Below are 21,711 nucleotides of genomic sequence, written 5' to 3' on the forward strand. Positions count from 1 at the left end.
TCTTACGTATATTCTTACGTAGCTTACGTGGCATTTTAAGTGAAGTTAAAAAGCGGTTTTTGACAGATGTTTATATGACACTTTTTGTTCAGCACAAAAAACTACTCGGTCAAAGTGTTGTCGGTTTTGTAAAATAACCGTCCTATCTCATTCTATAAGGGGGAAAAGGCTTCTCAAAGTATACTTCCTTGGAACGCCTGTAACTTTTCCTGTAGCGACGATAGACCCTTACTTGTCCGGACAAAGTTATACTATTTTGAGTGCTCTACAAAAAAGTCAACGGCTGGTCGGCTGGGGTTCGGTCCTCCTCTTGGGTCTTGGGCAAAATTTCTTAGGGCTAGAAGGGGCGCAGCCCCTGGAAGCCCCTCATACCTGACCTTAAGTACCTTAATATGTACGTAAAAATTAATGAAATTTATTTTGAATGTAGAACCGAGCAATTTTCAAATTTTGTGCTTTTTTTGAATTTTCTCGATACCAGATAAGTTGTGTTGGCTAAATAATATATGGATACAATGTGTCTTATAGATGAATATATGCACAAAGTTTAAGAGGCCATTTTCTTTCAGAAACCGAGATTTGTGAATTTTTTCAAATTTTGTGCTTTTTTTGATATTGAAATTTCATTTCATTTTTTTGATGCATATCGATGCACCATGCGAACTTAAAGAAAGGCTATCTTATATAGATGCTATGAAAGCTGTCATTGATAACGAATGCCATGCAGGTTGTCCATATCAATTAAAAAAAATCCAAATTTAGGGGGAACAAAATTAAAATTCAGGTGCAGTGCAGATAAATGTGAAGCATGTATCTCATTTCTAAAGGATGATGAAGAATATATCCTAACAGAATATAATGGAACACATAATCACAATCAAATCAAAGATGAGACAAAGAAATACCACACATTATCACAATGCTATCGTCGGGTACTTATTAATTTTATAAAACAGGGGGTGATCCGAAAATGGCTCAAATTGAATGCGACAAAAAACTTGATCTGGATGATCCACTTAACAGGCCATCTTTTTTGAATGCATCTTCAGATCAAATGAAAACAATTCAGGAAAAAGGAAATAAAAAGATCAAAGGTATTCAAAAGTACGATGATAATCAATTCAAGTCAACTCAATTATTTAAGGGTATCAAAGAACAAGAGTCACCAAAAGATTTAATTTATTTCGATGTCGATAATTACAACAAACCAAAGAAATTAATCTTTTATTATGCTTCTTTCAAATTTCTGGACATAATCAAAATTGTGAAAGAGCATTTTATTGATGCAACCCATTCATTACTTGAATTTAAAATGTTGTTTTACATGATATCAGCCAAATTTCCAAATACACATGCATTCCCAATTTTTCAATTTGTCGTTTATCCAAACACTTCAGAAAATATTGCATTCTGTCTCAAGGCATTTTTTAACTGGGCAAAAGTAAAACCAAAATATTTTATGTCAGATTGTGCACAAGAAATCGAAAATGCGATTATCAACTCTTTTCCAGAAGTTATCCTTCATTGGTGTGCAGTTCATGTAATGAGGGCGTTCAGAAAAAATTTGAAAGATTATGCATTTGAGAGTTCAGACAAATTGATATTAGATACAAAAATGAACTATCTTGCATACGGCAGAAATGGCAAGAAAGAATGGATTGAACCAACGTTCAAAAAAATTCTGGAAATAGCCGAAAAATTCCCAGAATTTTCAAAATACATACAAAATCAATGGATATCAAACCAAGAAAGATGGACAGCCGCTGAAAGAGATGAAAATTTAGCTCTCACAAATAACATTTCAGAATCGATTAACAAAAAAATTAAATATTACTACTTTGGCGGAACAATTTTCATGAGATTTGATCGATTTGTGATGAAATTAATCGATTTTATCGTTCCTTCATTTTATTACAGAATTTCTCAAGATATAAGGCTCAGAGACAAAATTCCAAATCCGTTGCCATCTGAAAAAAAGCCAAAAAAGTCTACAATCAGACTGGATACAGAAAAATGTATAATGCTCACTGATAAAATTAAATCGTTAATAGTTAACTCATCAGCAAACTTAAATACGCTTCAATTGGGTTTAGATGACCTACTTGATAAAGTTGTCAAGGCAGCAAAGGTTCAAAAACGAATGACCCAGTATTTTTCGAAATTAAGTATCCCAATGGAAATCAAGCTTAGTATTCTCACGCAAATTACAGAATTTGGATGCAATACCCCACAATTCATTGTTGAGAATGCCAAGTCTTTTCAAGATAAAATTATTACAGATTTCCACCTTCAAATTTATACAACATTATAAAAATTTATGAATAAAAACTTGATATAAAATAACATTTTTATTTTTACTAAGAAAAAAAGGTTTTTGATAATAAATTTATTTTATTTCGAAAAAGTAGCAATAATCGTAAAAGGGTATTGATAGGCTTGCTAAAGTAACTAATTTTAGCTGTCAAATACTTTTGTATTTTGAAGTAAATTAGTATAAATTTGTTTTTACTTTTATTTCGAAAAAGTAACAATAATCGTAAAAGGGTATTGATAGGCTTGCTAAAGTAACTAATTTTAGCTGTCAAATACTTTTGTATTTTGAAGTAAATTAGTATAAATTTGTTTTTACTTTTATTTCGAAAAAGTAACAATAATCGTAAAAGGGTATTGATAGGCTTGCTAAAGTAACTAATTTTAGCTGTCAAATACTTTTGTATTTTGAAGTAAATTAGTATAAATTTGTTTTTACTTTTATTTCGAAAAAGTAGCAATAATCGTAAAAGGGTATTGATAGGCTTGCTAAAGTAACTAATTTTAGCTATCAAATACTTTTGTATTTTGAAGTAAATTAGTATAAATTTGATATTATTTTAACTCCCTTTGAAAACCTCAATTTTCCATACAGATGGAACGGGAATAGCATCCAATATTCCCTGACAATGGTTGCGCATTCTCAGTTCCCTCTATATTTCGAACGAAGCTCTCATCGGTCTTTTTTTTAATACTAAACGTTTTTTCCCCCTGTCACTTTTAGCTAAAATTTGGGTTTGCCTTGACAAAACTCCCTAATATGCCAGGTTATAGTCCAAATGATTAGGAAAATTTTCCAATTTTCCAACAAAAATTTTCCAATTTTCCAACAAAAATTTTTTAATAAAATATTATTTTAGGGGGTTATACCGTGATATTAGCCTTGTACCGAAAAAAAGTGACGGGCAATGCCGTAAAATAATATTTTATTAAAAAATTTTTGGTGGAGAGTTGGAAAATTTTTGTTGGAAAATTGGAAAATTTTCCTAATCATTTGGACTATAACCTGGCATATTAGGGAGTTTTGTCAACAACTCAGTGCTGGGATCAAGATAGTTTGTAATCCAAAAGTAGAAACGTTCCTTGGTGTCTTGTTCTGGCTTCCTGCAAAATCTGTGATTTGCAGAATTCTTCTTAATATTGTCAGAAATTGCGCAAATCATGTCCATCGTCGTCAATTCTTCACCATTGATGTTAAAACGATTTCGATTACGGTAATTTCTTTTCTCTTGCAATTCTTTTTCTGCAGGAGTCAATTCACGAACATACTTATTATGTTTGAGAGCTTCTACAGAACAAGGGCAAAGACCGCAGGCGGCAGCAGCATTTTGAACCGTTCTTAATGATACTGATTCTTGCCATGCGCTAATAAATGAGTAGATAATGGCGTAGCGCATCATTGCAGCATTGCTGTTGAACTCTTGCTTCGGTGCCTTAATGTAATCTCTCAGATAAAGTTAGTATGGGTTAGTTGGGTACTGTTGCACTGCGTTCCACCGTACCCATTATATGTGAATTTGACACTTTACAAAACCGTTAACGTATATTTTACAACACAAACGACAACACTAACTTAACCTTAAATATTTACAAAGCCGCCAACCACTTCACTAACGAACTCACTAATGTAAAAAATAAACGTTCTCACTATCGTTCTCACTAACGACTTCACTAATGTTCTCATAAATTTTCCTCAATATCTTCATCATCAGTGTTAACCCTATTGTAGTCATACTTGAAGCCATAAACTTTCTCTAACTTCTTAACGTACAATTTACATAACTTACCTTCGTCATCGTATGGTTTAATGATATAACTATTTCTATCTTTATACACAGTCAATGAAAAGTCAACTGGTCTCGGATGTATTTGAAAGAACATGTTATGCTCAGGAAGGAAGAATAAATGTTTAAATGTATGTTTGTTATATTTTTCGATTTGTATGAGTTGCTTTTGTTCTGTCATTTATATAAAAATAAACTTAAAAATAAATGATATCACCACCCTCACACGTATGAAAACATAGCACAAAAATAAATTTAGGTGAAGTGGTGAAATCTCACCTCTTTTTTCACCCTGTTGAATTCATTGCTTTATAACTCTCTTCCTTTCTCCAACTCTTCTAACTTCTTCCTAAGTTTAGCAATGTTGTCCTCATGAAGTTTAATCTTTCTCAAAATTCCTTCTTTATCTAATGGTTGCTTTATCTTTCTAAACTGAACTCTACCATCCTTCATAGTATGAATGTAAAAACCTTCTGGAATAGTTCCTGATTTAATGTATTCTACCAAAAACTTTTGTTTCATTGCTTCAGTGACTTTAGTCGTCATTTCAATCAAATAAAAATTTTAATATTAAATAAAAATAACGTTATTTTTTTTCAGTAAGGAAACGCAGGAGTTTTACGATTTATTTGAGGAGTAGGTTCTGGTTTAAATGTTGGAGTCGGTTTAGGAGTTGACTTTTGAATAGGAGTTTGTACTTCCATAGGTTCAGGAGTCATTGAAGGTTTTGCTTGTGAAGGCGTTGGTTTTGACGTTGGTTTTGGCGAAGGTGTTGGAGTTTGTTTAACTTCAACTACTTCAGTATTATTTACAACATTTGCTTTATTTCTTTTCAACATCATAACTGCTACTGCTGTAGCTAGCAAACCTAGTGGGAGACCATATCTTATATAAGGACTTGACCAAATGCTATTTTTGACAGGAGCTGGTGGAACACCTAACCTTGGTGAGACTGCTCTTTGCCATTGTGCAGCTCGTAAGAAATATTCAATAGGTGCTCCATAATCGTTTGGGAAAGTTTGTTTCATAGATGGTGAAGGTTCGCGAGAGCTTGATGAAGAACTCATTTATAAGCTTTAAAAATAAACGTTCATCCTTTATTCCTCACTGTCGTCCGTAGCTAAGTTATAGTCATCTAATCTTATTATGGGGATTCCATTAGCACGCACCTGAATGGCAAAGCAACAATCCCTCATAAATCCAATAAGTGGCTTTGGTACATTTTCAGTTGCTAGTTCAATAGGTCCTTTAACAGACAATTTGTATGTTATTGGAGCAGTAGATGTTTGACCTTGCTGGAAGCAAAAGTCCACTTCTGTTGGAAAACCACATAAGAAATGTGTGTTGTCATAGCTATCCCATTTATGTTCCACACTACCATCATCCACCAATGACCTCATAACATCTTCATTAAATCCTATCATATCATTGTTTGTATTGCAGGCGTTCGCAACCATTTTATAAAATACAGGTCCATATGATTTTTCGGGTTCTGCATATTTCCATAAGCTCCCATGGAAAGCTGAAGATATTTAAACTTAGGGTTCTCAAAATTAACATAATAGTTGTCTTTCTTTCTAAATAGTACCAAATACTTTTAACATTAATAGGCGTATAAGCTGCTGTAAATGTTGCACTTGAACTATCTGTATTCTTTGAGAATGAACCGTCCATAGGAATCCAATCCATAACTTTAACAGGAAAACATAAAGCCTCGTTTGTATAATGTTCTACAAGTTCTGTATAAATGTTAGGGTCTAAGAGAATGATTTTGGATGAATGAAACATTCATTATTAAATCATCATTTTATTCGAAATAGTTGCTGGGTTACAGTTGTAATAGTAACTGTTCCACTAGCTTCTATTGCCTTCGTTATCATAGTGAATGGTTCATTCCATGGAACAAATTTATTTGTCGGTGATTTGAATCTGAAGCAAATGCAACTTTAAGGTTGGATTGAAAAGCAACGATATCATTTACAGATATAGATGTGCATTGTAAGGCGTCGCTACTGAACTTTACTTTAAGCTGAACGTTTCCTCCAAAAGCTGGAATAAATCGAATAGCTTCTAATGGAAGGAATCTTCTAACAGGAATTCTTAAACGAAGCTTAAAATCAAATGATTTTCCTGCTGTAATGGACCACTAACAATTTGTCCTGTTCTGGCATGTTCCCGAATGACTCCATACATCTTCATGTCGAGTCTTTGAGAAAACATCTACTTTCTTTATTTGTTCGGTAGTTGTGAGTTTGAAGTTATATATGCTTCTTCTCTTGCGTTGTCTTGAGAATATACGATACGACCATTTGCAAGGATTTGATATCCAGCAACTGCATAGAAAGCGTCATCGAAACCAATCCAAATCCTGGTGGGTTTGTTTTATTGGAACCTGAACCAATTTCTTTATCTACAATAAATTGACCTTCCATTTTATACGTAATGAATGTATTGTAAAGGTCCAACATATTTTCACCAGGAGGTGAGAGATTGAATGTTACCCATGTGTTATCTTTAGCAGTTCCAGGTTGTGATGGAATCTTTGCGTCAGAATATTTTCTATTAGTGTCACCAATTTGAACTGCATTGTCTATGATATCGAAATATAGCGAATCTGATGAATATGCTCTGCTGGAGTAAATTCGTTTAGCTGTTCGTTCTGCATGTATTTACTTCAGATAAAAATATCTATTTACTTCATTATTCTCACTCTTCTTCTTGACATTCGTGGGGAAGTTGTTTCTTGACATTTTCAATGAACTGTACATTCTCTTTGTCTCAACTTCTTTCACTGGTGGGTCAGGGTTCTTTGACTCGGTTGTTTTTTCAATGAAATTCACGAACTTTGCAATAAGCTCTTGGTTCGTTATTGAACGAACATCTGGCTTCTTTTCTTCTGGTTTATTGACTTTTCAGTTTGAATAGAAGGTTTTATATGGGCTTCGCCCTCGGTGCCATGCACTTAATGTTGTCGCTCTCTGTATTCGCTAATGGAACCTTTCTTTTTCTTACATATATTTTTTACCATCTTTACTCTGACTTACGTAATAGAAAGGAGTTGTATCCTCTGGCGTCATTTAATATAATAGACTCTCGTTCTGATTTTGACAAGCTCATTTTACATCGGTTAAAGTTTTAATTTTGTTTTTTATCTGCAGTCAAATGACTTCAGACAAGCCCTACGGACAAGACCCAAGGGGTCATAGATGTTGAAGCATTGAGAAAGAATTCGTGAGCAATTTTATCCGAACTGAAGGAACAAAACAAAAAAAGCCAGAGAGACCAAAGAGAAAACTTAGTGAAAAACAACTTGCTGCATTAGCTGCTGGAAGACAAAAACCCCCGTTTGCTGGCGAAGAAAGCTAGAGAAGAAGCTGAAGCAAAAGCTAAAGAAGCTGAAGCAAAGAAAGAGTAAATGGTTTATTTTTATCCGAATTAAATGTATAGACAAATACCTTTATCTGTTGCGTTCAGTAGTGAAACCTGACGTCAAAATAAAGGGGAACAGAGTAACGTTTAAGTTTCCAACAGACTGGATTGTGAACATAAATGAAGAGAAGTACATTGGCATAACATCTATGTATATAACACGTGCTTTCAGAAAGGTTGACTTTATACTTCAAGTCGAGATAGAAAATGACGAACAGTCTTTAAGCGCCCAAAACATTCACATATACAAATACTTTAAAGACGATACAACATTGCAACAATGTATGATTTCATTTAATGAGATGTTCGAGAAAAAGTTCAACATTGAAGTACAAACTTTACAGCCTTTACGTGAGTTTCTTGCACAACTGAAAGAAGAAGGTAGTCAGCCACAACTTATAGACTTTCATTATGAATTTAATGAAAATGAAGATGGAACACATGACTGTCAGTTTGTTGTATTCTCACCATTCAATGAAGTCGCTAAAGAGAAAGAAAATCCATTACGTATAAGATTTCAAATCTCTGAACCAAGTGATGATTTCAAGAATGTTTTCAATTATGATGCAATGCTTCCGAGGAAAAATGAATTTTCAAAGATTGTAACACCTGACATTTGGGATAGAAAGCAAGCTATATTATATTCAAACTTAAGTAAGGGAGTTGAAAATGAGTTCATTGGTCATACAAGAAATTCACCATTACCAAATCCTAAATACTATAAATTAACTGGCTTCAATCGTGAGTTTTGGATAGACATGTACTCAACTCACGACCATAAATGTCCAGTGTTCTTGCCTCCAGATGGGAAGGACTGTCTCTACATTGAAGCACAACTCTTAAACTCTACCATCGCAGTATTGTAAAATCTACGCTAGCTTTATTTTTATCACGAATGACCTCATTGCTGACAAAAATAAATGACCTCAGAACTTCAACTTACGAATAAAGCTTGTTTTAGTCGTTATTGAGAAGTTAAACTTCTCTTCAAAGCAAGGTTGACATGACTTACATAAGTCAAATCCAATCTCTTGACCGTCATAAAGTGCTTTATAAAGTTTCATGACACTGAACTCAGAGTCTTTGTCAAATTTTCCTTGCGGAACCATTAAACCTTTATCTTCATCATAGAAACACTGAACAGAGTCAGGAAACATTTCATTAGCGGTTAAAGCAATAACATCTTGCTTCACGCCTTTCATTCTGCAGTGAAATGCAACTTCATTTAAATCATTCGTGAGTAAGTCTATGTAAGTCTTCTTTCCACAAAATATTGACTTGTATGCTAAACTTTGTTTATCTTTTGTGATTTCTGCAAAGTCGCTATGAAATTGACCAAGGTTTTTACCAATGAGAACTCTTCCATAACGTTTCTCAAACTCTTCAGCTAAACGAGGGATATCTTCATTGTAGAGATGCATACTGTCCGTATCGCTATAAAAGATGTCCATTCCTAAGTCCTCAGCAGTACAGAATACTTCACACATTATTCTCTTCGACATAGACAGAATGTTAACACCAAGTGGACAGAAGTTAAAGTGTCTGCAAATGCTTTTCGTTAGCTTGAAAATAGTTTTATCTGAACCATCCAAACCTTCGAACTTCACTATATGGTCGTAGTTTCTGATGGCATATCTTATAGCATCTTTGTCATCTACTATGGTTATTTTTGACTCAATAGGAGATAGAATAGTTTTGCCATAAATACTGTTCAGAATGAGCTTTATATTTTCTTGCAAAGGATTTCCTTCTTTCTTATACTTTAACCTTAACTCAAACAACTTCTTTACTTCATCTCTTATTCTAATATCTCTGTTTCCATTGTAATAGTATCCTTGCAACACATCACATTTGACACCTTGATATTTTATGAGGTCTTGTAATGTTATATGGTCAACATACATTAAACAGCAAGCGTTTGAACTTCTGGGAACGTTAAGTTCTGGATTTAGTTCAGGGTCACAAACTATTAAAGGAAAGTGTCTATGTATTCCAATCTCTGTTATCTTAATGAGAACAAAGAAGCCAGACATAAACTTTTCACCAATGGGTTCCTTTTGGTCGTCATCGAATAAATGCTTTAACAAATATTCAGAACTTAACATCTCATCCTTCAATACTTTTGGAATTCCTTCTAAAGTATAAAGTCTTGCTATAGCGGATGGATATAATGAAACAGCGTCGAAGTCAGCAATGAGTTTCTTTTCGCTCTTTTGTTTCATGTTATCTGACAACATACATCTTCCACCTTGAATGCATCTCGAAATAAATTCTCTTGGTTTATTTGAGAGGTCATAAAGATTTCCATTCGGGAAGTATACTCTGTTCTCAAACAATTTGTTAGCAATAGAACAAATACTAACGTAGTCATAAACGTTTAAATCAAACTCTTTCAATAAGTCATTGCGGAACTTTACAAAACCTTCTCTTAAAATTCTTACATCTTGTTTGCAGTAAAACGTGCTATATTTTTCTAAGTCGAAGTGGTTTTCATCTATTCTGCAACCTTTGATGGAATCTATGTTTTTCATAAATGTATCAGCATCCTGGATAAACTTACATGCTTCAGAAATGACACCAGTTCTGTTGTCATTTGCTAACAAAGTACTGCTGTAGTAGTTATATGGAAATACTTCTTTCGGTCCTGTTTGTAAGTTAAACATAGCAGGAAATAGTTTAAGCTTCTTATTTATAACACTGTAAGAGTCTTTTATAATAATTGCCCGTCCTTTATATAAACCAGTTATTTGCATTGTTCGTGAACCTTTAATGATGGGAGTTCCTTTCACTTCTGTCATGTGTCTTAAGATGAAGTTTATATCATAGCTGAGGTTATGGAAATATATTAAACTCTTGTCAGGAAGTCGCTCCAAAAATTCTGTTGCACAGTTTTGACCCCATATGCTTTCACTCACTGAACCATCTTCACTGTCGTAACAGATGTTAAAAGCTTTATGAAAGCCGTCTGTGCTACACTCAAAGTCAGCAAAGAAAACATGCTCAGGAATGAACTTACATTTAGCTTTATTTACTTCTTTTGACTCTGCTTTCTTCTTCAGTTGTACACAATACTTTGGAGCATATGTCAAATCTTTAAATGGTGCAAGGTTCTGTTTATATAAGTCAGTAGTATATGTGAAAAGTTCTCCATAAGAAATAGGTTCGAAATATTTGCACTCCCACAATGTTTTCATAACATCCCATAGCGGTGTAGTTCTATCCATGCGAACTACATATTTATCTTCTCTCTTTGTATAAATCTTCATCTGTTTCTCAATGTTCATTCCACCACACTCCTTCAAGATTTCTATATAGTTGCGAATGAAATATGTTGTCATTGGAAGTCTTTCATTTAGCATGTAGTGGTCTTCAACAAGAAGTAAGTCAATAGTTCGAACAGTTTCACATTCTTTTGGTATATATCTCTTTTATTTCATTATGTCTTGAGTCATTGAAATAACCAATGGTAACATTAAATGCTATACCAGTTGCGTCAGAAATTTCTTGTACTTTACTTTGAGGAAAGTCTCTAACACGAATGACTTCTCTCATGTGGTCAATAGTTTCTTCATTTACTCCAGCCTGAATGCAAGCATAAACGAAGCAGTTATCTTCTGTCATAAGTGTTGCAGTTCTTTTGTTCAGTTCATTGAAGATTTGTAGCGTTCAAGATTTATAGGTAATGTGCAAAGATACTTCCAGAACTGACCGCTTCTCTTCTTATAAAACTTCTTTTCACCATTATCTTTCCAAAAGCTTTCTATAAGTGCTGGGTTTCCTGTTTGCTTAAGAGCTTCCAAAATGGCTTTCTGGTCATTTGTCAGTGTGCTTTCATCTCTATATGGTCTCTTTTTGGTTTGCCTTTCTTTACATCTGACATCGTTAAGCCTTCATATTCTGTTAAATCATACATCTTTATTTCAGTAAGATTCTTTATGTTTGTCAAGAAGAAGTCATAGTGCATTTCAACAATACCTGCAGCATTTGCTTCTATCTCTGATATAAAGTTCTCCTTCAAGAGCTGATGTAGTAATGTTCCAATATTATAGTTAGTATCCCTAACTTGGGTACGGCGGCACTGCGTTCCGCCTTACCCAAGTTAACGGTTTGACACTTTACAAAACCGGTAACGTATATTTTACAATACAACCATAACACCAACTTAACCTTAAATATTTACAAAACCGTCTGACACATAAACGACTTCACTAACGACTTCACTAACGACTTCACTAACGAATTCACTACCATCCTCACTAAATAAAAAATAACCTTATTTTTATTTTTTTAAATTTTTTATTTCATTACAAAGACATGTCCGACTACATTTACTATGACTCTTTCCCAGAACGTTTCCGTGAACTATTCAAAACTCAAGTAAAACTGAGAAACATGCATTTTAACAAAGACAGACCCATTGACGATGAAAGAAACCCTGAATATATTACAATCCCATATGACGCAAAATTCATTGCATACATTCCTTATGGTCGCAGAGGAACGAAAACTATTTCAACAAAGACGAAAAATTATTTCTGGAGCGATGAAGAAAATTGCCTTATCTACATAAATGCATACTTAAATAAAGCTACATATTGTACAAAAGAAGGTTGGACTGGATTTGAGCTCTACATATACGACGACGATGGAAACAGACGTTGTGTATACCCATACGATAATATGTACCATTGTTTTCATCAAGCATTAAACGAATACATAGTCAGTAAGGGTCTCATTCCTGTTGAGTAGATATGTTTTATTTTTGTTCTGTCATTTATATAAAAATAAACTTAAAAATAAATGATATCACCACCCTCACACGTATGAAAACATAGCACAAAAATAAATTTAGGTGAAGTGGTGAAATCTCACCTCTTTTTTCACCTCTTTTTTCACCCTGTTGAATTCATTGCTTTATAACTCTCTTCCTTTCTCCAACTCTTCTAACTTCTTCCTAAGTTTAGCAATGTTGTCCTCATGAAGTTTAATCTTTCTCAAAATTCCTTCTTTATCTAATGGTTGTTTTATCTTTCTAAACTGAACTCTACCATCCTTCATAGTATGAATGTAAAAACCTTCTGGAATAGTTCCTGATTTAATGTATTCTACCAAAAACTTTTGTTTCATTGCTTCAGTGACTTTAGTCGTCATTTCAATCAAAGGTGAAGCTAGCACAGCGATAATGGATTTCATGACTTTTTAGTATTTCATGCAATCTTAACAGATAGCCTTACAAGTACTTCCAGTGTCCCTAGCTGTCCCTCCTTTTTATATAACTCCATGACATTTATAATCTCGCGAAACTTAACAGGTAGCATAACAGATTAAAATCAGATGAGGTTTTGAACCAAAATTTCTAAGCAACGTTGTCAAGGATTTTGAGGAACTAGGGACAGAGTGTGGCAAAGTCCAAGATTTAATTTATCTTCATCTGTTTCATCAGCTATCTCATCTAATATGCCAATATTTTATTCATAACTCGTGGCAAACTCACTAACTTTCATTATGTTCATCTGCATGCTTCATCTGATAGAAAGTATGACTTTCATTAACTCTGTGAGATAATGAAAACTACTAGGGACAGAGACCATGGCAAAGTTTATGACTTTCATTATTTCCAGAACTTAATGAAAACTACTAGGGACAGAGACCATGGCAAAGTTCATGATTTAATTTATTCTCTCACTAACAACAAACACAAACTCCAACACTAACATCAAGTACTAACTTCAGCACAAATGACAAACACTAACAACAAACACAAACTCCAACACTAACATCAAGTACTAACTTCAGCACAAATGACAAACACTAACAACAAACACAAACTCCAACACTAACATCAAGTACTAACTTCAGCACAAATGACAAACACTAACAACAAACACAAACTCCAACACTAACGACAAAAATAAATGTCCTCACTTCTTAACAAAGTAATATGTGCTTCTTACACCACCATAGCTCAAACGTTTCTTTTCAAACATCGATTGAAACTTATTTTGAGCCATTGGCTTTAGTCTCTTTTTCTTCAAATACGCCAAGAAATCTTCTTCACATCTTTTCACTTCATAGCCTTCTTTAAACTCCTCCTTGTTAAGTTCTATGAAATCCTTTATCTCATTCTTTGTTGCAATGGCTTCTTCACGAACGACATCGTGAACTATTTCATCATTGCATTCATGTATGACCTCCTTACTGTTCTCATGAACTATTTCAACACTGTTCTCATGTATGACCTCCTCACTGTTCTCATGAACTATTTCATCATTGCATTCATGTATGACCTCTTCACTGTTCTCATGAACTATTTCATCATTGCATTCATGTATGACCTCTTCACTGTTCTCATGAACTATTTCATCATTGCATTCATGTATGACCTCCTCACTGTTCTTGTGAACTATTTCATCATTGCATTCATGTATGACCTCTTCACTGTTCTCATGAACTATTTCAACACTGTTCTCATGAACGACCTCCTTACTGTCTTTCATAAGCGTTTCAAAGTCTCCTTTACTCATTACTTCAATCTCATGCTGTTCACAGTAGTACTTAAACTCACTGTATATGTCTTTGTTGTATGTTATATTGCTTCCCATGTACTCCATGAATTTTTCAAGCACTTCCTCATAATTCACTGTTTCTTTCTTTCCACGACCTTCTAATATCATACTTGCTTCGTAAATATAACTTCTTGCAGAACCGTCTCGCTTTCTACTTCTCTTCACAAATTCTCTCATCTTGCCACCAAATACATTTGAACTACATGCAAAGAATTCATTCTCCTTCGCAAATTCTTTATATCTTCTGTAGCACTCTGTACAATTCCATCCGGATACAAACTTTTCATAGAACTCCTCGTAAAACATTTGGTAAGGTGTTTTGTTCATTTCGATGAGTTCTTGTTTAGCCCTGGTGAATGGTATCTTCCTTACATCAAATTCACTTAAATCTTTCTTCATGAAGTACGTCAGTAAGTTTGAATAAAACTCTTCATTAAAGCTTTCAATGAGATTTGAGAAATATTCGTAATTTCCTTTGTATCTGCTGCTTACGTCAATGACAACAAATCTTCTGTCGTCTTTATCAATCTTTACTGAGTTGAAGTTGTTAGATATCATGATGATATTACAAACATTCTCTATCTTTCTTACTGGCTGACACTTCTGATTTAAGTCCAACTGAGTCTCTGTTACTATTGACTTTAGTGCGTCGTGGTTCATGACCTTAGACGTATCGCATGAGCTTAGTTCATTGCATACGATGAGCTTCATGTTCTCAATAGCAGCATTGAATCTACCAACCACATTCTCTATTGCCGTTATATTATTGTTGGCGTACTTGCTAATGAGCTCGCATAGAACATTACTAAGTACATTCTTACCAGTTCCTTGCTTTCCTATTAACAAAAGTACTGTTCCAGTCTTTCCACAAGGATTTTGAACGATGTAGGCGAACCAGTTCAAAACATACTCATAAAGCTCTTCATCCTCATTACATATGACATCGTGAACATGTTTCAAATATCCTTCAATAACGCTTTCATCTACTTCATTCAGTACCTCATACTCATATCCTCTGAAATAGCTGTAAATGTCATCTCTTTCGTCAAAGAATCTCATGCCTGACTTCATAAGATAGTTCTTGTTCTGACCCGCTTCATAAATCATCAGTGCGTTCACATCCTTCTCCTCAATACGTCCTACATAAACACTCTTCATGAGCTTATTGAATTCCTTGCTATCTACTGACACAAGTGTTGTTGTGTCTCGTATTCCATCATAATCTTTCACTAGATATGTCATACGTGCTCCGTCAATAACAACAACACATCTTCTTAAGTCATTTATAACACTAGCTATGTCAATACCTTCTTCACTCATGTACTTATTTTTCCTCAAGTCCTTTAGTGTGAAAGTGTCTCTAAGTTCTATTTCAAACAATTCATTTACACATCCTTTGCAATACTTCTCTATAAAATATTTCTGTCGTTCTTTACTAAGTTTCTTAACAGCTCTAAAGAACCATGTGTTTTGACTCAAACATCCTTCACAACTTCTCTCATTCATTCCTAGTTCTTTCATGTCATTATCTTCAACCTCTATGGTCTCATTGACTAAGGTCAAAGGGTTCTTAGTCATTGCTGGTCTTATCTGAAACAATGTTTGTGCAACAGGTTTAACTAGTTCAGCAACGTCCTTCCTTAATATGAATAGCTGTTTCCACTCATCTTTGCTAACAGTTCTTTCATAACCACTGACAGTAATGATTTCATTTGCTGACCTTAGACACTTATGTTCTATCATTTGTATTGCTTTTGTGTAAGGCTTTCGTGAGCATAGGTTGTATATGTCATTCCTGCAATGTTCATTCATGCCAATAGTACTAAATCCTTTCTTTGCTGTTGAGTGCATAATATCCATTAGTTCCTGTGTTCGTATTGCTGTCTCATAAAATACAACAAGACCTTTGTCATCTATGACGTACTTACCGAAAACATTGCTTATATTCTTTAACCATGAAATAACATCCTCATTCATGCTGTCAAACATGAAGTAAGGTCTTACATACTCTTCACTTATAAGATACTCCACAAAGTACTTGTTAAGCTCTATGTCCTCGTGAGCGATTTCATTAGGTTTGATATTAGTTCCTTTTGTCATTGCTGTCATGTACTTCACTCTCATAGTTCCTTTCAATAGCGTAAAAATACTTCATTGTTTCATAACTGCTCTAAATTCTGTTCAAAATTCGTACAACATAACTTTTTAACATTAGTGAAAGAACATGAGCGAAACAACAACATCTAACATTACAGAAGAAGTCAATGACAATGCCGATGAAAACATTACAGAAGGAGCTAGTGAAAATATTGACGAGTTCAGTGAGGAAGAAGATATTGAGGACGTCAATGAGAACGTTAGTGGGGAACAAACTCAATGGGAAACATTGAGAAATCATGAAGATTATGAGATTTGTACGACATATCCTTTTACTATTCGTCGAAAGAAAGACAAACATATTATGAGTGAATGCTTAAATAATTATGGTTATATTGTGCTTAGTTTAAACAACAAAATGTACTTAAAGCATAGAAGTATTGCAGAACAGTGGATTGAAAATCCAAACAATTTGAAAGAAATAGACCATATAAATCATGATAGAACGGACAACAGAATCTCAAACCTTCGTTGGTGTTCTAGATCTGAAAACAATAGAAATAAAAGCAAGTATGGTGATATAGTTTATGAGTTCGTTGATGAAATATCTGACGAAGCTGTTGAAATAACAGATTATGGTAAGCATTCGTTTGAGTTCTACTACTATGTTGAGAATGAGGACGCATTCTATTATTATACAGGTCCTAACTATCGAAAACTTCATATAAACTTTACAAAAACAGGTGCTGCTTATGTTTGTATGATAGATACAGAAAACAAGAGTGTAATCTTATTCATAAACAAATTCAAACGCTTGTACGGCTTCATGTAGGACAAACATTATTTTTCAACACTAACGCCAACACGTAGGACAAACATTCATGACTAACATTACTGTATAACATAGACACTAACTTCATCGAAACTAAACGTAAATGTTTTGTCATGATTTCTTCGTATATGTTTTGTTATGACTTCATCGTATATGCTTTGTCAAGATTTCATCGTAAATGTTTTGTCATGATTTCTTCGTATATGCTTTGTCAAGACTTTGTCAAGACTTTGTCAAGATTTCATCGTAAATGTTTTGTCAAGATTTCATCGTAAATGATTTGTCATGATTTCATCGTATATGTTTTGTCAAAACTTCATCGTAAACACTTTGTCATGATTTCATCGTAAATGTTTTGTCATGACTTCATCGTAAATGTTTTGTCATGACTTCATCGTAAATGCTTTGTCATGATTTCTTCGTAAATGTTTTGTCATGATTTCATCGAAACTAAACGTATATGTTTTGTTATGATTTCATCGTAAATGCTTTGTCGAACTTAAACGTAAATGTTTTCAGTGTCACCACGTCACCATGTCACCAGGTTATTTAACTTCTCTTAAAATTACTGACAACATGACATTTTGACAACAACACAGGAAATAAATGTTATCGTTTATGTTTTCATTAATGATTTCATAAATGTTTTGTCATGACTTCATCGTAAATGTTTTGTCATGACTTCATCGAAACTAAACGTATATGTTTTGTTATGACTTCATCGAAACTAAACGTATATGTTTTGTTATGACTTCATCGTAAATGTTTTGTCATGACTTCATCGAAACTAAACGTATATGTTTTGTTATGACTTCATCGAAACTAAACGTATATGTTTTGTTATGACTTCATCGTATATGTTTTGTTATGACTTCATCGTAAATGTTTTGTCATGACTTCATCGTAAATGTTTTGTCATGACTTCATCGTAAATGTTTTGTCATGACTTCATCGAAACTAAACGTATATGTTTTGTTATGACTTCATCGTAAATGTTTTGTCATGACTTCATCGAAACTAAACGTATATGTTTTGTTATGACTTCATCGAAACTAAACGTATATGTTTTGTTATGACTTCATCGTATATGTTTTGTTATGACTTCATCGTAAATGTTTTGTCATGACTTCATCGTAAATGTTTTGTCATGACTTCATCGTAAATGTTTTGTCATGACTTCATCGTAAATGTTTTGTCATGACTTCATCGAAACTAAACGTATATGTTTTGTTATGACTTCATCGTATATGTTTTGTTATGACTTCATCGTAAATGTTTTGTCATGACTTCATCGAAACTAAACGTATATGTTTTGTCATGACTTCATCGTAATGAACGTATATGTTTTGTTATGACTTCATCGTAAATGCTTTGTCATGATTTCATCGAAACTAAACGTATATGTTTTGTTATGACTTCATCGAAACTAAACGTATATGTTTTGTTATGACTTCATCGTATATGTTTTGTTATGACTTCATCGTAAATGTTTTGTCATGACTTCATCGTAAATGTTTTGTCATGACTTCATCGAAACTAAACGTATATGTTTTGTTATGACTTCATCGAAACTAAACGTATATGTTTTGTTATGACTTCATCGAAACTAAACGTATATGTTTTGTTATGACTTCATCGTATATGTTTTGTTATGACTTCATCGTAAATGTTTTGTCATGACTTCATCGTAAATGTTTTGTCATGACTTCATCGAAACTAAACGTATATGTTTTGTTATGACTTCATCGAAACTAAACGTATATGTTTTGTTATGACTTCATCGAAACTAAACGTATATGTTTTGTTATGACTTCATCGTAAATGTTTTGTCATGACTTCATCGTAAATGTTTTGTCAAAACTTCATCGTATATGTTTTGTTATGACTTCATCGTAAATGTTTTGTCATGACTTCATCGTAAATGTTTTGTCATGACTTCATCGAAACTAAACGTATATGTTTTGTTATGACTTCATCGAAACTAAACGTATATGTTTTGTTATGACTTCATCGTAAATGTTTTGTCATGACTTCATCGAAACTAAACGTATATGTTTTGTTATGACTTCATCGAAACTAAACGTATATGTTTTGTTATGACTTCATCGTATATGTTTTGTTATGACTTCATCGTAAATGTTTTGTCATGACTTCATCGTAAATGTTTTGTCATGACTTCATCGTAAATGTTTTGTCATGACTTCATCGTAAATGTTTTGTCATGACTTCATCGTAAATGTTTTGTCATGATTTCATCGTAAATGTTTTGTCATGACTTCATCGTAAATGTTTTGTCAAAACTTCATCGTAATGAGTGTAAATGACCCAAAAATAATGTTTACGTTAATGGTTTCAGGTTATTCAATAATGAATTATTTTTGAATAACTGAGGGTGTCACTACGTCACCATGTGTCACTCGGTTAATTAACTTCTCTGAAAATTACTGACAACATGACATTTTGACAACACAGCGGGGAGGGTATTTATGAATTATTTTTGAAGAACTGAAGGTGTCACTACGTCAACATGTGTCACTCGGTTAATTAACTTCTCTGAAAATTACTGACAACATGACATTTTGACAACAGTCCTGGAAATATATTTTATCGTTAATGGTTTGTCAAAACTTCATCGTAAATGTTTTGTCAAACATGAACGTAAACACTTTGTCAAACATGAACGTAAATGCTTTGTCATGACTTCATCGTAAATGTTTTGTCAAACATGAACGTAAACACTTTGTCAAACATGAACGTAAACACTTTGTCAAACATGAGCGTATATCCTTTGTCAAACATGAACGTAAACACTTTGTCAAACATGAGACAACATGACATTTTGACAACACAGCAGGATTAATGAGGAAGGCACTTATGAATTATTTTTGAAGAACTGAGGGTGTCACTACGTCACCATGTGTCACTCGGTTAATTAACTTCTCTTAAAAAGTGTGACAACATGACATTTTGACAACAGTCCCGGAAATGATTTGTCATGACTTCATCGTAAATGACCAAAAATAATGTTTAGGTGAAGAGTATTATAAGGCATTTTGTGAAGAATATAACAAGCATAACGAGGTGAAGCCAACATTGCTACAGCGTTTACTAAAAGTCTATGAACATAATAACCTTTCAAACCAGGAGCCAAATTCTTGCGATTTTCGTACGGAATCTCTTCCCTCGGTTTTCCGAGGGAAGCAATCATATGAGGAAATTCACCTAAACATTATTTTTGTCTGATTTACATCTAATGAAAAAGTTTAGAAGAATTTTCTTATTCTTTCTGGTATATTTTTTGTCTTTCCAGTACTCCCGCTCTAATGGTCCCAGATGTGTTGGCTTCGACTCTCTCAAGTTCTTAGATGGTATAACATCTTCAACGCCTCCTTCATAAGTCTTGACAAAGTCATGACAAATCATTTACGATGAAGTCTTGACAAATCATTTACGAAGAAGTCTTGACAAATCATTTACGATGAAGTTATGACAAAGTCATGACAAAACATTTACGATGAAGTCATGACAAATCATTTACGATGAAGTCTTGACAAATCATTTACGTTTAAGTTCGATGAAGCATTTACGATGAAGTCTTGACAAATCATTTACGATGAAGTCTTGACAAATCATTTACGTTTAAGTTCGATGAAGCATTTACGATGAAGTCTTGACAAATCATTTACGAAGAAGTCATGACAAATCATTTACGATGAAGTCTTGACAAATCATTTACGTTTAAGTTCGATGAATCATTTACGATGAAGTCTTGACAAATCATTTACGAAGAAGTCATGACAAATCATGAGGGTGAAAAACCGGGTGAAAAAGAGGTGAAATCTCACCTCTTCACCTAAACATTATTTTTGGTCATTTACGATGAAGTCATGACAAATCATTTCCGGGACTGTTGTCAAAATGTCATGTTGTCACACTTTTTAAGAGAAGTTAATTAACCGAGTGACACATGGTGACGTAGTGACACCCTCAGTTCTTCAAAAATAATTCATAAGTGCCTTCCTCATTAATCCTGCTGTGTTGTCAAAATGTCATGTTGTCTCATGTTTGACAAAGTGTTTACGTTCATGTTTGACAAAGGATATACGCTCATGTTTGACAAAGTGTTTACGTTCATGTTTGACAAAGTGTTTACGTTCATGTTTGACAAAACATTTACGATGAAGTCATGACAAAGCATTTACGTTCATGTTTGACAAAGTGTTTACGTTCATGTTTGACAAAACATTTACGATGAAGTCATGACAAAGCATTTACGATGAAGTTTTGACAAACCATTAACGATAAAATATATTTCCAGGACTGTTGTCAAAATGTCATGTTGTCAGTAATTTTCAGAGAAGTTAATTAACCGAGTGACACATGTTGACGTAGTGACACCCTCAGTTATTCAAAAATAATTCATTATTGAATAACCTGAAACCATTAACGTAAACATTATTTTTGGGTCATTTACACTCATTACGATGAAACCATGACAAAACATTAACGATGAAATCATGACATAGAGTTTACGTTCATGTTTGACAAAGCATTTACGATGAAGTTTTGACAAAGTCTTTCGTTCATGTTTAACAAAGTCTTTCGTTCATGTTTGACATAGTGTTTACGTTCATGTTTGACAAAGTGTTTACGTTTAAGTTCGACAAAGGATATATGATGAAGTCATGACAAA

The 21,711-nt window shown here is 33.6% G+C and overlaps 6 protein-coding genes and 5 pseudogenes across 11 annotated transcripts, besides 6 other annotated features; 4 read left to right on the forward strand and 7 right to left on the reverse strand.

The window, feature by feature from the left end:
- The first annotated feature begins 379 nt into the window (after nt 1–379).
- Nucleotides 380–3,052: a mobile genetic element.
- On the forward strand, nt 1,055–2,087 carry TVAGG3_0032290 (annotated as a pseudogene). The gene has a single exon. A coding segment is annotated over exon 1 (1,033 nt).
- Nucleotides 3,023–3,052: a terminal%2Cinverted (terminal inverted repeat of MuDR-3_TvMULE3 transposon ID:TVAGG3_0032280).
- Nucleotides 3,053–3,781: 729 nt separating this feature from the next.
- Nucleotides 3,782–4,403: a terminal%2Cinverted (terminal inverted repeat of Maverick-1C transposon ID:TVAGG3_0032300).
- Nucleotides 3,782–21,711: part of a mobile genetic element that runs on past the window's edge.
- TVAGG3_0032310 (uncharacterized protein) lies at nt 4,404–4,640 on the reverse strand (the record flags this gene model as incomplete). Its single annotated transcript, XM_051220473.1, has 1 exon — nt 4,404–4,640. The coding sequence occupies one exon, from the start codon at nt 4,638–4,640 to the stop codon at nt 4,404–4,406; it is 237 nt and encodes a 78-aa protein (XP_051105459.1).
- Nucleotides 4,691–5,035, reverse strand: TVAGG3_0032320 (annotated as a pseudogene). The gene has a single exon. A coding segment is annotated over exon 1 (345 nt).
- TVAGG3_0032330 (uncharacterized protein) lies at nt 5,192–5,551 on the reverse strand (the record flags this gene model as incomplete). The annotated part of the gene is made up of 1 exon (XM_051220474.1): nt 5,192–5,551. The coding sequence occupies one exon, from the start codon at nt 5,549–5,551 to the stop codon at nt 5,192–5,194; it is 360 nt and encodes a 119-aa protein (XP_051105460.1).
- On the forward strand, nt 7,937–8,389 carry TVAGG3_0032340 (annotated as a pseudogene). Its single transcript has one exon. A coding segment is annotated over exon 1 (453 nt).
- TVAGG3_0032350 lies at nt 8,453–8,990 on the reverse strand (annotated as a pseudogene). Its single transcript has one exon. A coding segment is annotated over exon 1 (538 nt).
- TVAGG3_0032360 lies at nt 9,232–10,276 on the reverse strand (annotated as a pseudogene). The gene has a single exon. A coding segment is annotated over exon 1 (1,045 nt).
- Nucleotides 11,571–11,837: a terminal%2Cinverted (terminal inverted repeat of Maverick-2 transposon ID:TVAGG3_0032370).
- Nucleotides 11,571–21,711: part of a mobile genetic element that runs on past the window's edge.
- On the forward strand, nt 11,838–12,272 carry TVAGG3_0032380 (uncharacterized protein; the record flags this gene model as incomplete). Its single annotated transcript, XM_051220475.1, has 1 exon — nt 11,838–12,272. One exon carries the CDS (start codon nt 11,838–11,840, stop codon nt 12,270–12,272), a length of 435 nt encoding a protein of 144 aa, XP_051105461.1.
- On the reverse strand, nt 12,438–12,716 carry TVAGG3_0032390 (uncharacterized protein; the record flags this gene model as incomplete). The annotated part of the gene is made up of 1 exon (XM_051220476.1): nt 12,438–12,716. One exon carries the CDS (start codon nt 12,714–12,716, stop codon nt 12,438–12,440), a length of 279 nt encoding a protein of 92 aa, XP_051105462.1.
- TVAGG3_0032400 (uncharacterized protein) lies at nt 13,445–15,409 on the reverse strand (the record flags this gene model as incomplete). The annotated part of the gene is made up of 1 exon (XM_051220477.1): nt 13,445–15,409. The coding sequence occupies one exon, from the start codon at nt 15,407–15,409 to the stop codon at nt 13,445–13,447; it is 1,965 nt and encodes a 654-aa protein (XP_051105463.1).
- On the forward strand, nt 16,551–17,018 carry TVAGG3_0032410 (His-Me finger endonucleases family; the record flags this gene model as incomplete). The annotated part of the gene is made up of 1 exon (XM_051220478.1): nt 16,551–17,018. The coding sequence occupies one exon, from the start codon at nt 16,551–16,553 to the stop codon at nt 17,016–17,018; it is 468 nt and encodes a 155-aa protein (XP_051105464.1).

This window comes from Trichomonas vaginalis, chromosome IV, assembly GCF_026262505.1.
Source record: "Trichomonas vaginalis G3 chromosome IV, whole genome shotgun sequence".
Taxonomy (NCBI): Eukaryota; Parabasalia; order Trichomonadida; family Trichomonadidae; genus Trichomonas; species Trichomonas vaginalis.